At 46.7% G+C, this 14320-nt stretch overlaps 2 protein-coding genes across 6 annotated transcripts; both read left to right on the top strand.

Annotated features, from left to right (window-relative positions):
* The first annotated feature begins 810 nt into the window (after positions 1-810).
* LOC130149095 (casein kinase I-like) lies at positions 811-8840 on the top strand. 5 transcript variants are annotated; one of them, XR_008821782.1, is made up of 8 exons: positions 811-981; positions 1767-1814; positions 1924-2123; positions 3354-3417; positions 3676-3702; positions 4083-4158; positions 4325-4731; positions 8680-8840. XR_008821782.1 is itself a non-coding variant. In XM_056338386.1 (7 exons), the coding sequence occupies exons 1-7, from the start codon at positions 826-828 to the stop codon at positions 4570-4572; spliced, it is 819 nt and encodes a 272-aa protein (XP_056194361.1). In that variant the 5' UTR covers positions 811-825; the 3' UTR covers positions 4573-6052. The 5 variants fall into 5 exon arrangements, 2 of the variants coding, with proteins under 2 accessions (XP_056194361.1, XP_056194362.1); XR_008821780.1 differs by having other exon boundaries at positions 4325-5048; XR_008821781.1 differs by lacking the exon at positions 8680-8840 and adding an exon at positions 4963-6052.
* Positions 8787-14276, top strand: NWD1 (NACHT and WD repeat domain containing 1). Its single transcript, XM_056335081.1, is given in 9 exon segments — positions 8787-8924; positions 9271-9340; positions 9738-9908; positions 10532-10727; positions 10729-10814; positions 11182-11261; positions 11263-11745; positions 12470-12577; positions 13535-14276. Coding segments are annotated over 9 exon segments (1533 nt in total). The 3' UTR covers positions 13736-14276.
* Positions 14277-14320: the final 44 nt, after the last annotated feature.

The raw sequence follows: 14320 nt of genomic DNA, 5'->3' as shown, positions 1-14320 counted from the left end.
GCTTATAACAGCTCAGCAGATTAAATACAACAAGCATTCACTGCAAAAAAGCAAGGCAAAAACAGAGCTGCTGCGTGCCTATTCATACAGCTGCAGAACATTTTAGTTGAGGGAACAGAGCAAAAGATCATTCTTGCACCAATCCCTGAAAATTAACAAGTATGCAGCTGCTTTCCATCACTCCTTTCCGCCCAAATTCAGGAGGCTGAAGGGGTTTCTTTCTTTCAGGAGCCAGGGCAGAATAATGAGGACTTGTCACCTCCACATGCCTGCACTTGGGACTCGTCCATATGTGATTCACCCAGCCACTGCAGTAACATCGTGCAAGAACAAGAGTCTACCCCGACACTTGATAATCAAGCCTAGAAGGGTACAACTCACGAAACAGCAGGGCCAAACCCTGAAACAAAGATCTACTGAGGACAGGGAAGAAGATGCAATGCTGGAAGCACTGGATCCTGAAGCTAACAGCAGCAGGGATGCAAACCAGACAAAAAGCTCTCCATGTAGCGCTCCCATGAAGCAATTCGTGGGAGGTTTAGATTTCTGTACTTTTAAGGTTGTCCTGTACCTTCCTAGAGAGGTATGTCTCCTGCAGATCTGCAGGACACGATGCCTTCGTTCACTCAGGCTTGGCAAAACAAAGCTGCAGCCTCCTGACACCACCGAGTGGGGAGGCGCCACCGCGCATGCGCGACACCAAGGCTGCAGTACCAATTTTTGGCCGTCAGGTGGTAGCAGCAGCACGCTATCAAACGGGCAGCTGCAGTACCCAAAGTTATTCGCTAGATGGCAGCGGCGCTCCAGCCAAACTAAGGGCAGCGCATGCGCAGAATCGGCTTGACGCCTTGGGGCGGGGTTTCCGGCTACGTACGCGCATGGGCTACGCGTACGGCCCCGGAAGGTGCGTTCGTTGCCGGCCCGCGCGGCGCGCCGGGAGCCTGGAAGCCTTTCGGGCCGGGACGTGCGGCGGCGCGCTGGGTGAGCGGCCGGGCTGAGGGCGGCCGGGGGCCGGTGGGCGAGCCCGGGCGTGGCCGTCGGGCAGCGGCCGGCTGGGGGGGACGTGGCTGGCCGGCGCTCGGCCTCGGCAGGGAGCGCCTGGTGCCGGCGGCGGGCGGGCTGAGGCGGGCGGCCCGGCCCGGGACCGGCGGGGCTGCGGGCGGTTCTCGTCTCCCCGGCAGTGACGGTGGTCGGCGGGCTGCTCACGGTGCTGCCTTTTTTTTTTTTCTTTCTTTCCCGGAGCTGCGCCGCTACCTCAGCGAGGAGGCGAGGAGCGGCGGCGGGGCGGCCCCGGTGCTCCCTGGCGGCGGCGGGTCCCGGGAGGGGGGTCGGCCCGCGGCGCCCTGCCGCCCCCCCGCCGCCTCCGGGCTGCCCGGGCAGCCGGCGCAGCTCTGCGCGGGGCTTTGTCTTTCCCCCAGCCGCTGGCCGTGGCCGTGGCAGCGGGCTGGGGCCGCAGGGGCTGCCTTGGGGCCTGCGGTGACGCTGTCGCAGGGGGCGGCTCAGGAGCCTCTTCGGCCCCTGCGAGTGGGCGAGGGAAGGAAAGCAAGCCGGCGGTGGAATCCTCGCCCCCGGCTGCTGCTTTCTGTCGAAAGTATCGCAAAGGGCAAGCGTTTAACTGCCGGGGAGGGCTGGGAGGGAGCAGCTCAGGTGTCTCGCTGATCCTGTGTCGTGACAGTCAGCTCCTGGGCCGGAGCAGCCGAGGGGAAGAGGCCTTTGGATTTGCTTCCCAGCGAAACGGGGCTCTTGTGTTTTTTCTTTGTGCCTAGGTTCATCCGGAATTGTATGTTGACAAATCAAGGGGAGCTGAACTGAAGGTCAGTCAAATTCCTTTGGGTAATGCGTTGGGCTCTGGATGTAGTGCATCTTGACTTGCGCCTGACCCCCCGAGATGTTATCGGTCTTTGCCTTTCTCACGTTTCACAGGGCGTGGGCAGGCCAGAGAGACTGGAAGCCTCGGCTGTTCTGTGTGGAGAAGCTGTCAGCCTTCTAAGAGAGCATGTAGCCAGCAAGCGCATCGTGGTGCTTCGGTACCAAGCTGATACCACAGGCCTCCATCTTTTTTGTGAAGAGGGATCACAAGGAAATGTGCTGCTGTTGAAGGGGGAAAGGTGGCGGGGGAAGAGGTAGGAGGCAGCTTTCAGCCACTTTTGGGCTTAACTCCTGTGTTCCTGAGAATGGTTCTGGGCTTTGAGGGGTTTGCTTTTGGCTTTTTGCCTTAAGCACGCCCTCCGTCACCGCTATCTGCATGCGCTGAGCTGCTGCTTAGGGAACTTTGGTGATACAGATTCTGTGCATGCCAACCATCCTGAAGGCCATAGCTGTATTTTACCCTAAAAAAACTTTCCGTAATACTACGCTTCTGTTAAGATGCAATTTTCTCGAATTCACACACACCCCCGTCAAGATGATTTTCCCACACACCTGCAGGCAGCAGGACTAATGTCATCTCCTTTTGCCTGCTTGGGCTAAAATCCCTTCCCTGATTATTCTTTAGCTTTTACAGCCGTTGAGCCTTCCCTTGGGCGTGGTTGATAGTTCTTTGCCATTTCACCCTGTTCACAGCCAGCATGAATCTAGGTACAGACTATCTCAAAGATTTTCAGTTACACGATAAACCTGCTTTTTTATAAATTAATTTTAGCATTTTAATTGCTTTCAAAGGGAACTACGGGAAATCCTGTCCGCATGGTGGCCTAGCATAAGCAATGATGGAAAGGTGCATCAGATGTGACCTCCGTGTCAGCTCAGTGTGCCTCAGACAGACTGCATTTGGCACTCTGTGGCATGCTGCGCAGCTCCAGAAATTAATGCTAGGGAAAAAAATGGGCAAAAATAATAGTCATGTAGTAACATGAGTTAGGAAGAAATGCTATAAATTAGGTATTTTTGTTGATTGAGGCAGTTGATCTTGCTTGTGGATCTTTGGGGTGTGAACTTGATGCTGAATGGCTCGTTTTTCATTTGACATGCCTTGAATTATTTTCAAAGAGATAGAAGCTTATGAAATAGAATAGGTTATTGAGTCTTCCTAAAATGCTCACAACAATTATGTATAAAGTCAAAGTGAAGGATGATGCAATAAAATTCTGTGCTTTATAAGTAAATACAGTACACTTAAACCTGATCTCCGTGCAGGGTCCTAGTTATTTCTGTTTTTAAAATCCAAAAGAAGTTTAGGAAGTCTTAGAGATTAGTATTGTGGGAAGTAAATGACTCTTCCACAAAAAATTCCACGTAAGCAAGGTTCTTTAAACAATTCTTTTTGAAATTGGTTCTAACTACAGCCAGTTAGCAGTTTAATGTTGAAATGTATACTTGCTCTCCTATAAAGCAGTATTTCATTTGCATTTCAGTGCTGTGAGTCCTGACAAATTTGGGAAGAGCCAGAGGGAAACTTTTCATCCTGAGATACAAAAGGTAGGAGGTGACTTATTTTTCCAGAAAATAATAAAAAGCCACAACCAAACAAAAAAAAGAAGTCGTTATGTATAAATGTTAGTGGTTTGTTTCTTTCGGTAGCAGGAAAATAATGATGAGTAGGGTTACAGTTACAAAAGAAGCTGTCTTTATCAGTTGAACTGGCTACTTTGAAATTAAACCAGTATACCGGTACGTTACAGGGTTTTTTGTGCTGTCTTCAGTACCGGTGTGCTAAAGATATTGTTTTGTTCACAGGATTTATTGGCTCTTGAAGAGCAAGAGGTAAATGTAAACTTTTCACTCCTAGCACTCGCTTGGTGACGTGTAACGACTTAGATAGCAATTGCTTACTGCGGTAAGAAAATGTGGTATTTCTGTGCAACATATGAGATCGAAAATAATTTTAAGCACCGGCATAATAATCATATTAATAGATGAACAACTTAGTAATATCATAAAATTCATAACCTATAATCAAAACTATAATCAAAAGTAAATTTCTAGGTATCTGCTACTTGAAGCATGTAATGGAGCTGGTATGAAGTGTATATTCCCGTGTGTAGGACGTATACAAAAGATATAAAAGTCCTTAGAGGAAACATTATTTTAGGTCTTTTGTTTGATTGTCTGTTTGTCCTATAATATTTGGTTTTATTTCTCAGGGACCTGTGAATTTTAAATTTGGAGTCCTTTATGCTAAGGATGGGCAGCTTACAGATGATGAAGTGTTCGGCGAAGGTAAGTTTTTCACCTTTTCCTTGGCTGAAGGTTGCATAAAACATTGAGCTTCCCTGTGAGTACAAACATTCACAGTCATAACCCTCTTAGAATTCATCTTGGGAGCCTTGAAGATTTGTATATAAATCAAATTGTTATACTGAATAAACGGTTTCTTTTTTTCTAGTGGGTGTTCCCACAATTAAGTGGTGTGGAGCTGGAGGGGACTACGATGTAATGGTGACTGAGCCGTTTGGACCGAGTCTTGAAGATCTCTTCAGTTTTTGTTCAAGGAAATTTAGTCTTGAGACAGTCCTATTACTCGCTGACCAAATGGTAGTAAGGAGGAGGATAGATAATTGCCTTTCACATATCATACTTCACTTGCAGAAATGGGCTGTGAGACATGGAGCTGAAGGACATTTTATCCTTTGATGATGAAGTTCTCTCGAAGATTCACCGCTGTCGCCTTCCTTCAAGTAAAACTGTCCTGTGCCTTCCTCCTCTCCACTGGTCACGGCTCCGCAGTGTCATGAGAGAGTGCCTGGCAGAACAGAAGGCAGATGGCCTCACCCTTCTTTGCTCTGCACACGGGTACTCTTAGAGAATGAGAAGCCAAACCTCTGAGTATGGGATGTTCCCATCCTGGGCTTTTGGGCACCCTGCTTAGGCTCCTCTCCATTTTTAAACCCTGTCAGCCAGGAAAAAAAACAGCTCAAGATAGGTTCCAGTGTATCTTTTCCCTTCCCAAGCAGTCTGTTGAAATGATGCAGAATCATTATCTATCAAAACAAGATCAAATCAAGAGGCATTTTCTCCTGGCAGATTTATTCAAGGGGACTTGGAGCTGTGCAATGAAGAAACCTCTTATGTCACCACACTTTAGCAGGACCTTGAACGCTGACAGGAAGGTGAGGAATATCAGCAGGCATTTCCATACCTGTAAGCTCTGGACCAGGGCTCTGTGTCTCCACACTGCTTGTCGGGGACTGAAACCAGAAGACAATGGAAATAATAGTAAATGACACTATTCATATATATTTTATTTTTTTAAAGAGGTATCTCCAACCAAGGAGATCTAAAGTAATTTTACAAATGTTGTCATGCAGTCTTCACACATGCAAAAGGCTACTGCAACAAGGAAGTAAGTAATTTATTATTCACATCTGCAGAGAGACAGTCTGCCTTAGATTGTAGCATGAGGAATTTAACAAGAAAAAATACACAGCTGCCTTAGATTGTAGCATGAGTCATGAAAAACATTTCCTACTAACAGCACTGCCAGGACTTTCATTGCTTTCCTGTCTGGCATACCATGTGATAGTACCTAGCACTAAGTTGTGGAAGCAGATTAATCCACAAGCCATATCCCAAATCCACTGTTCTGGTTACTCCTAGGGAGCCCCTCAGCCACTCTGGTTCTCTGATACTGTTGCAAATCTGACAAGTTCAGTGAATTGCTATTTCATTTACTGAATGCTGGATGAACTGAGGAGCTAAATCGGGATGTGCTGGGTAAGGACTGGGCAAGAGCAGGAATACAGTGCTCTGCAGAGGCATGCTTCATGCCTACAGCCACAGGTAAGAATCAACCTTTCTGCATCAGCAAGTGCTGTGAGGAGGAAGCTTGAACAAGAGGAATAAGCTAACTGTTATGAACTGTTACCCTAGAATTATCACCACACTCCTTTAGTAGATGAATTATCTAGATCTTCCAAACACTGTGAAGAAAACATTAAAAAATCTAACAATTTTAAAAGAAAAGAGCATTTAAGAGGCCAGTAAAGGAACTGTGACATGGGAGCCCTCCACTTCCTCAGCAAGAGCCCTAGTTCCACTGCTAGTGGCCATTAACCCTTCTGTCCCCTCCTTCAAAAAAAAAAAAGCATTTTTTTATCCCAGTCTTTTCAGAATAATAGCATTTCTTCTTGCAGGGAATATGAACTGGATCACTGTAAAATGATTGCCTCTGGAATAGAGAGTGGTGTTGATTTTACCATGTGTACTGACTGCATCAGCTGTCCAGAACGATGCCTGGTGCAGCACACCCTTCTCCTTTTGAAGCCTGCAGTCAGCAGTACACACAGCCCTGAACTAACAGCTATGTCAGAGTGACAAAGCGTGACACAAATGTTTGCCAGAGAAAAGAACTGAAATTTTCCTTTCCAAGTAAAAGTACTTTTCTGAGGAATTAAAACCAGCGTCAAAATTCTCTGTTCTGGGATCCATCAAAAGACTCTTAAATGCCTCATTCTGGCAGGGCCCCTGCATGGGAAGCTGAGATTTCTTCTATTAGGGTGGTTTGCCACAACCAAAGCGCCTGTTGCCCCATATCTAGTAGAAGCGCCTGTTAGCTACCTGGATTCTCTGGCAGCTTGAGAGCTAACCAGAGGACACGGTACACAGCGCTGCTCCTCTGTCTTCTCAGAATATCCACTCCTCCCTCAAGGGAAAAATCCTGCCACACCGTTACGTTTTACCAGGTTTTACACGGTAAGTGCCTGGCCAGATAAAGTCAGCTGCGTTGATTACACACTGTACATCACATAAAATACAACTATGGTAGCTCTCACAGGCCCAGCAGAGTCATGGTCTAAACTGCTTTTGTCTCTGCCATCTTAGGAGCAAGAGTAATATACACAGAATTGTTGGCCAGGCTTCTTTTTTTCATGCCTTCTTACACAGAGGTAATCGGGGACCTGTGTCAGCAGTGTCTAAGCTGGTGCAGCGTCTGTCCCTATCCTGTTCTCATGCCACTACGTGGCTTTCTCCAGCCACCCAGTAGGCCCCTACACATGATGCTCACCAGATTCCTCAAAGGTAGGGATTAGTCCTGGGGACAGATACAGCCCAAGCATATATCTAATTATCCATCTGTTATGAACGAGATCCAAGAAACATAATAAACGGAGCAAGAATGAGAGAATGTCTCTTTCTGTAGAAATAGTTTTGCCTGTAAGCTTTACACAAAGGCAGGAGAAAGGTCCATTTGCCTTTGTGTTCAGTCATGCACCAGTCCCGTTCACAACAGCTTCAACAAATGAGGACAAAGTGGCTCATTTTGTCATCAGGACAACAAAAGAACACACTGACTTAGATATATCTGAGGGAACCTAATCTTGCTCTTGGCACAGAATACGGGGTTCAGACACTTATAGAGGGGTTCCACCTGGGGAAACACAGCATATTAACAATCTCCAAATGGTTCCTTTTTGTCTGTGGTATCAAGAATAGCCTCTCTTCTCTGTGTATCACGGCAGGTGTCACAGTGATGGCACTTAGTTCTGATTACCAGCTGCTTGTGGCAGGTTCCCAGGATAGCTCAATGCTCATCTGGAATATGGACATTTTTGAGATGCTGCACACCCTTCCTGGACATTCTGGTGAGCCTTCACCACTTTGTGTAGTTGGAAAGCTCTATTCATGTCGGAAAAGAGCTCCTAGAGCTTGGTGATCCTTGAGCTGTAGGCACACAGGCACCTCCCAGCTGCCAGCCTTTTCCAATTGCTGAAAGCACTGAGAGTCCCTCATTTTGTGAATCCTTGTCTTATTTTACAGCTGAGGTGAGGTGTGTGAAAGTGTTTGGAAAAGGAACCTGATCACCGTCTGCACATCTGGAATCTGATTTCTGGCAGAGCAAGGTTTATTATCCAGAATAATAAACGCGTACTGAAGAACAGCCCTCACATCACCTTCACGTGAATGAGGGGCACATGATTGTATATTCTTCCTCAAATACAAAGGTGTGCCCAGGTTTAACTTAAAGTGTGCTGAAAGAACAAGAACTTTAGAAGTTACAGCCACAATGCTGAAGGCTGTAAACAGAAAAGCTGCCTCAGTCCTCACTACTCCCATCTCTTTTGCCACCTCTTGTCCTGGTTTCAGCTGGGATAGGTTAATTTTCTTCTTAGTAGTTAGTACAGTGCTGGATTTTGGCTCTGATGTGAGAACAACGTTGATAGGACACTGATGGTTTTAGTTGTTGCTGGGTGATGTTTATACTAAATCAAGCCCCTGCCAGCGAGAGGGCTGGAGGGGCACAGGAAATTGGGAGGGGACACGGCCAGGACGGGTGACCCAAACTAGTCAGAGAGGTATTCCATACCATATGACGTCATGCTGAGTATATAAACTGGGGGAAGAAGGAGGAAGGGGGGGACATCTGGCATTATGGCATTTGTCTTCCCGAGTAATCATTACATGTGATGGAGCCCGGCTTTCCTGGGGATGGCCGAACACCTGCCTGCCCATGGGAATTGGTGAATGAATTCCCTGCTTTGCTTTGCTTGCGTGCACAACTTTTGCTTTACCCTTTTTCCCCACCTTTCCATTTTGCTATTATTATTGTTAGTATTATTGTTATTATTGTTGTTCTTACCTCTTTATTCTGTTTAAATTATTAGATTGTTCTTATCTCAAACCTTGACTTTTACATTCCTTTTCCGATTCGCCTCTCCATCCCTCTGAGTGAGGGGGAGTGAGCAGCTGGCTGCATGGTGCTTGGTTGCCAGCCGTGATTAAACCACAACACCTCTTTACTAGGTCAGTGCTTGGCACCTGGAGACAGCAGAACACCCATCTTCCAGATTTCTGGAGAGGCACCAGATGCATGGATGTGTTTTGCAGTATTCAGCCCAAGGCTGGTTATGATGACTGTGTCTGAAGGAGGAATGCTGAGTCTGTGGAACAGCAACACTGGCAACCTGAGATCCAAATATCAGCTCGCAGGGCTACAGGAAAAAACACCAATGTGCAGCGTCCTGATCCAGAAGCAAGGGAAGATGATAGTGGGATTTACTGGGGGTCTCTATCCATGGCACATGTCTATCTGTTCGACTTGCTTACAATAATTCTTGTATTTTCATAGAATATTCAGAGGTTTACTGAGCCAGACAACAGATCTGGTAATCAACGGGCCTTCCTGCCCCATTTAGAGCAGAGAGCATCCTCCTCAGACTTCCAAATCCTAGTTCCCAAATGAACAAGCACAACGCTTTCTGTCGCACTGCACTTTATAGCTTTGCCCAATACCATGCGGCCAAATTAAATTTCATTGCTAATTTACCCTCTTTCCTTCATGAGAGGGGCAGCTCTCCTAGCTTCATGTCTTACTCTTGCCTTATTTTTGTGTAGATCCCTTCTGATGGAAACAGTCTGCTAGAGAAGCTTCCTGGAAGGGTTTGCTTTGTGATAACATCAGAAGGTAAGTCCATTATTGCTGCAGGTTCAATAGCACCCATTCCTTAGGAAAAGTGTTGGCAACAGCTGCTCTCCCACACTCTTTAAAAGAGGCCAGCATGTGGAATTTCCCATTTTCTTGGCCTTATTTAACTATTGTGCCTAAGGATGTAACAAAGATTTGATGAACTTCTTTTTGTGAAGAAGTCAGAACATTGCCTGTGTACCGGGAGCCCTTTCTGAAGCGAGTAAGTGAGATCTAAGTAGTGAAAAGGACTTCAGCTGGCATGATGATTTGCTGCTCTTTGGGCTTACCTTTGAAGAAATACAGGAATTAAATCATATGCATAAGGACATGGTGTTGAAGGGGATTAGAGACTTCCTCAGATCAACAAATCATTAACTAAATTTTATTGGTTTAGGCTTTGAGAAGTATGTGCAAGTGTACCTGGCAGACCCAAAGGGATTCCACAGGTTCCTGGCACCAAATCTGGAACATGAAGGAGCACTTCATATGGCTGTTATCTCTGCTGGCAACAGCGTCATTGTTACTGGTTCTCAGGCTCCATCTATCCAGGGAGGGAAGGAGGAAGGCTGGGCAACTTGCCAATCAGAAACATCTCTTTCAAATCCAGCTTACAGAATGTGCCCCTGATCCAGTAAAAAGGGTTGTCCTGCTCCCCAGCAAACTGTCTGGGGGTTGGATTTGTAGTTCTGAGCATGTCTCTACTACCGCCACAGCTCTAAAAAAATGACCCTTTATTGCTTCAAGACTTTCTGTTCTTTTGACACTGAATGGAGAGCACTTGATCCATTTAGAGGGCCAGACTCAAGCCTGTGTACACCTGAGGCCTGAAATACATTTCTGAAACGTTTCATATTTGAACTCCTAAAAGCTGCCCTGTTGCCCATTTGTGAGCAGGAGCCAGATGGAATATGCAACATCTAGAGCACCATCTCTTGCCAAAGAAAGAGGTGAACAGCCAGCACAGTCCAACACATGCAACTAGACAGCTTCCAGAGTAAAGGAAGCAAGTGGGCTGAATGGCTCCGGGTGCTTTGCACATTTGTTTTAGAGTAAGAATGCAATGTTTTGCCTTCTAGTATTAGGATGTTATTCTTTGATTTATGTTTCTGTTCAAGTTAGTTAAGGTATACTGTTTTACCTCTTAAACAGAACTAAGGAAAAAGCAGCTCAGGCACTGATGATTCCTCCCCCCCACCCCCAGCAACTTTTCCCAGGTGTGGAGTTTATCAGACTGGGAGTTGCTGACGGATATGCTGGATGGCATGGGAGCACCAGTAACACTCTTAGACCTGTGTGACTGCACTTTGGTTTCTGCCTCCCACCATGCACCATATGTAGGAGTGTGGAACCTCACAATCATCAGCAGAAAACCTTGGTGCCTGTCCTAAATACCAGCTGCACTGGGGTAACTATGTCTATTTTACCCAGCCTGAAGACACACATAAAGTCATCATCTGGAACACCACAGAAGGTGAACTGCATCTTAGAAATATTGCATTAAATTAAGCCTGCATATGGGGTAGAATAGAAACAAAACAGCTCATAGAGGCAGCAAAGGCAGGGTTAGCTTTCTGAGCATATGACGAGCATAATCTGCTCCTTTCTGCTTTTTCTAAGTATGAGATTTAGGAAAATCTGTTTCAGGCTTGGAGAGCTTTTTAATCTCCTCTTCCAAGTTTCTGCCTAGAATAGCTTATTATGACAAGGGAAAACTGGAAATATGAATAACATGCAAATTATTTCACAGTCAAGAAGTCAATCACAAGCCTCATCTGAGGGATGACAGTTGCATGCGGTTGGAGTAAGAACAGTCTTGCCGATTTCCTTCTGTTTTACAGGTCAAGTGTGTGACACACTGGACAGCTCTGCCCAAGTGAGATGCCTGGAAATAGCTGAGCAAAACCAGCTCTTTTTCACAAGGACTTGTGTCTGGAACAGTCCTTATCTTTCCACTGAACTCCAGGCAGGATGTAGCATGCATCCCACCTCCAGAGTCACAGAAACCAGTCAACAGCATGGCTATCAACAAGCAGGAAATGCAGCTTGCCATAGCATATGATAATGATAATTTAGTCCTCCTGCTGGATATTAGCCCTGCAGATCCATGCCCAGTGATTGACAGGCCCACCTACACCTTTAAAACTCATATCCCTGCCACTCTGATTTCCATAGTGGCTGTCCTTGCAGATTACAGCGTCCTCTATGGCATGACTAGCAGGGACGTATTCCTTTATGACTGCCCTTGGGCCCAAGTGTTTCCTTTGGAAGGTCACAGAAGCCAGATCTCCTGTTTGGAAAGCAGCCACGGAGAGCAGCAGGCACTCAGTGGCTCTGAAGATTCCCTGCGGTGTCTCTGGGACTTGGAGTTCTGTCAGCGGGAACACAAGATGTGCTATCATAAGGTACTACAGTGGTAACATGGCATCAATAGTCAATTACTGCCCTGAGCTGTCAGGGAGGATCCAGCTGACAGGATTCCCAGCTCCCAGAGAGAATCCCCAAATCCTGTATATAGCTGTGCAAACTGACAGGCAGCAAGGTATTCTCAGCACCTAGGTCTGATTTTAAAGCATCCTTACATCTAGATACACCATCAAGGTGTTGATGCTGTCTTAAGTGAGTAAGTGCTGTTAACACCGCTCTGACACTAAACTTAAGTCATAGGAGTTACTTATCTACAGCTTATTACTGCTCATTTAGCCAGTGCAAGCTAGATGACACGAACCAGCGAAGAGAATGAGACTTCACAAGTTAACAATAGCAACAGAAGGGGTAAACTGGGCCAGCTCAGGAGAACACAGTAGGGGAAAAAGCATAAATGATGGAGGCTGGGCCAATGCTGTTACTCTTTCACCTGACAATACACTATGGACGCGTCTGAGCTATTCCTTTCCATAGGTGGGATAATGGGCTTTTGTACAGTCACACTAAGCTCTTTGCTGTATAGCTATCAGGGCTTTATTTTGTGATACCTTCTTCCATCCTCCTTCCAGGATCACTCTTGTAAAAATCTTTATTTACTACCTCTATTCTTAAGCACTGAATAACTACTGAATACTCTAAGGCATCCTCACTTCAACCCACATTTACCAGCACAACAGTCTAACCTTAACAATCCGTTTTCAGCCCACATCTCTTCTGAAAGGCATTTGCTGTGCATGCTTCTCAAAAGACGGTAAGTACTTGGACACTGGATTGCTGGATCAGTCCATTACACGCTGGGATGTTCCAATGGTGAGTAATTGTGAAATGCTGGCAACAACGAGAATCCTTCATTGTGCCTGCAAGCTGCAATTGCAAGGCTACAGCTGGGGTATTCCAGCACATAGTAGAGAAATATATTCTGGGTTCAAGTATCAGCACAAAGTTTAAGGGCAAGGCAAGAAAGGTTTCGGTAAGTTTCTATTAAACGAATCATCTATAATGCTATAAGCAGCATGGTTTATTTTTTCCCCTCTCACCCTTGCTCTTCACATGACCCAGTTTTACTGAGTTCAAACTGTCTGGTGACAAGGGACCATTTGAAGGAAGCGGTGTATTTTAAATACAATCCCACTACACAGTAAATACTTTATTCTGAGCATGCTTCCCACAGGTGCCTTGCTGGCTGTACAGTGCACGTGCGTACACAGCCGCTCACAGAAATGTACCAACTGCAGACAGATTTGTTGTAATAACAAAAATTGGTTGTACCATTCGTGAGAATTTTGCAGCACGGGGGGGGCGGGGGTAGTCCCACCATGCGCACATGGAGCAACAACTTGCCTCAATTTATACAATCAAATGTTGCATATACATAAGGTTTCCAAATATGCCTATACATATTCATAACCTAGCCCCGCTTCATATTAAAATTAGTTCCAAGAAGTAATTTCCGTAAGTCCCTCCCAACTGCACTTGCGTGGTGCCTCTTGATGGTGGTTGTGGGGATGAAGGCTTGGTAGTCTCCCTCACTCTGAACTTTTTACCTTCTCTCTTCACACAGACTCAGTTGTTCCTTGGTCTTTGTCCAAACTATAGAGTTGGTTTTAGTTAGTTCTCATCACAAACTGTCTTCAGGAGGAACTGTAGACTCCTTCCTTCAGTTAATTTACACAGTGGTTAGTAAAACAAAGCATTATTTATCAACGACAATCTAGGTAATCGTTAAGCAATTACATCTACTAAAATTTCTTTAACACCTTCCCTCAGTTTCGCTGTCCCAAGACCACCCTTCCTCGGCATAACCCACTCCAGAACACCATGGCAATGTGTACAGTAAAATCCAGAAAGAATGAGAGGGAAAACTCAAGCAACAATACAGCCGAGAAAATTCTTCTGGGAGCCTGCTTCCCACCAGCAAGCCCTCTCAGAGCTGTTCAGTGGTGTAAAAAGCAAAGATTAATAGGATAAACCAGCCTAAACACGCAGGATTGAGCCTATGGGTTTCTCTTTCTAGTCTTTTGCATCAGTGTCTTAGAATTACAATATTAAACATCGTTGAAACTCCCTTGTTGTGGTTATTGAGCCTATTGACACCTCGGTGCAGTACTGCTGCTGTGGCAAACCGAACGATCACCTCCTGAGGTAATTAAGAAAAAAAAACCCGCAAACAAACAAAGAAACCAACGGCAGCCCTGGAGCCCCGCGTTACACCCGGCCGGCACTAGAGCTCTGCGGGCCGTCGGTCGCAACCCAGCCGGGGGTTCGGCCTTCCCGCCAGGCCCACCGGGGCCCAGCCCGCCGCTGCCTCCTTCGGGGCTCAGCTCCAGCCCCGGCGCCACGCCCCCGGACCCCCACCCCCCCAGCCTCCGGTGCTGCCCTCCCTCCTTCAGGCCGCTCACAGGGGCCGCCCCATCTCCCGCGGCCGCCTCAGCGCGGTTCCCGCCGCGGCGGGTGCACGGACCGGAAGCAGCGCGCGCTACCGGCGCGCTGCCGGGTGGCATCGACGGCGGCCGGGAAGGGGCTGGGCCGGGGCTGCGGGCCGGGGCCGGGCTG

The sequence above is a fragment of the Falco biarmicus genome, chromosome 4 (assembly GCF_023638135.1).
Source record: "Falco biarmicus isolate bFalBia1 chromosome 4, bFalBia1.pri, whole genome shotgun sequence".
Classification (NCBI taxonomy): Eukaryota; Metazoa; Chordata; class Aves; order Falconiformes; family Falconidae; genus Falco; species Falco biarmicus.
This window is presented reverse-complemented; position numbering and strand designations above follow the sequence as displayed.

Bases quoted from the DNA above. Each gene is read 5' to 3' on its own strand.
- LOC130149095 (XM_056338386.1), top strand. From the start codon at position 826: ATGCGCAGAATCGGCTTGACGCCTTGGGGCGGGGTTTCCGGCTACGTA. The intron at 3,418-3,675 runs GTAGGAGGTGAC...TTTTGTTCACAG, and splicing joins TTCATCCTGAGATACAAAAG to GATTTATTGGCTCTTGAAGA. The intron at 4,159-4,324 runs GTAAGTTTTTCA...CTTTTTTTCTAG, and splicing joins TGATGAAGTGTTCGGCGAAG to TGGGTGTTCCCACAATTAAG.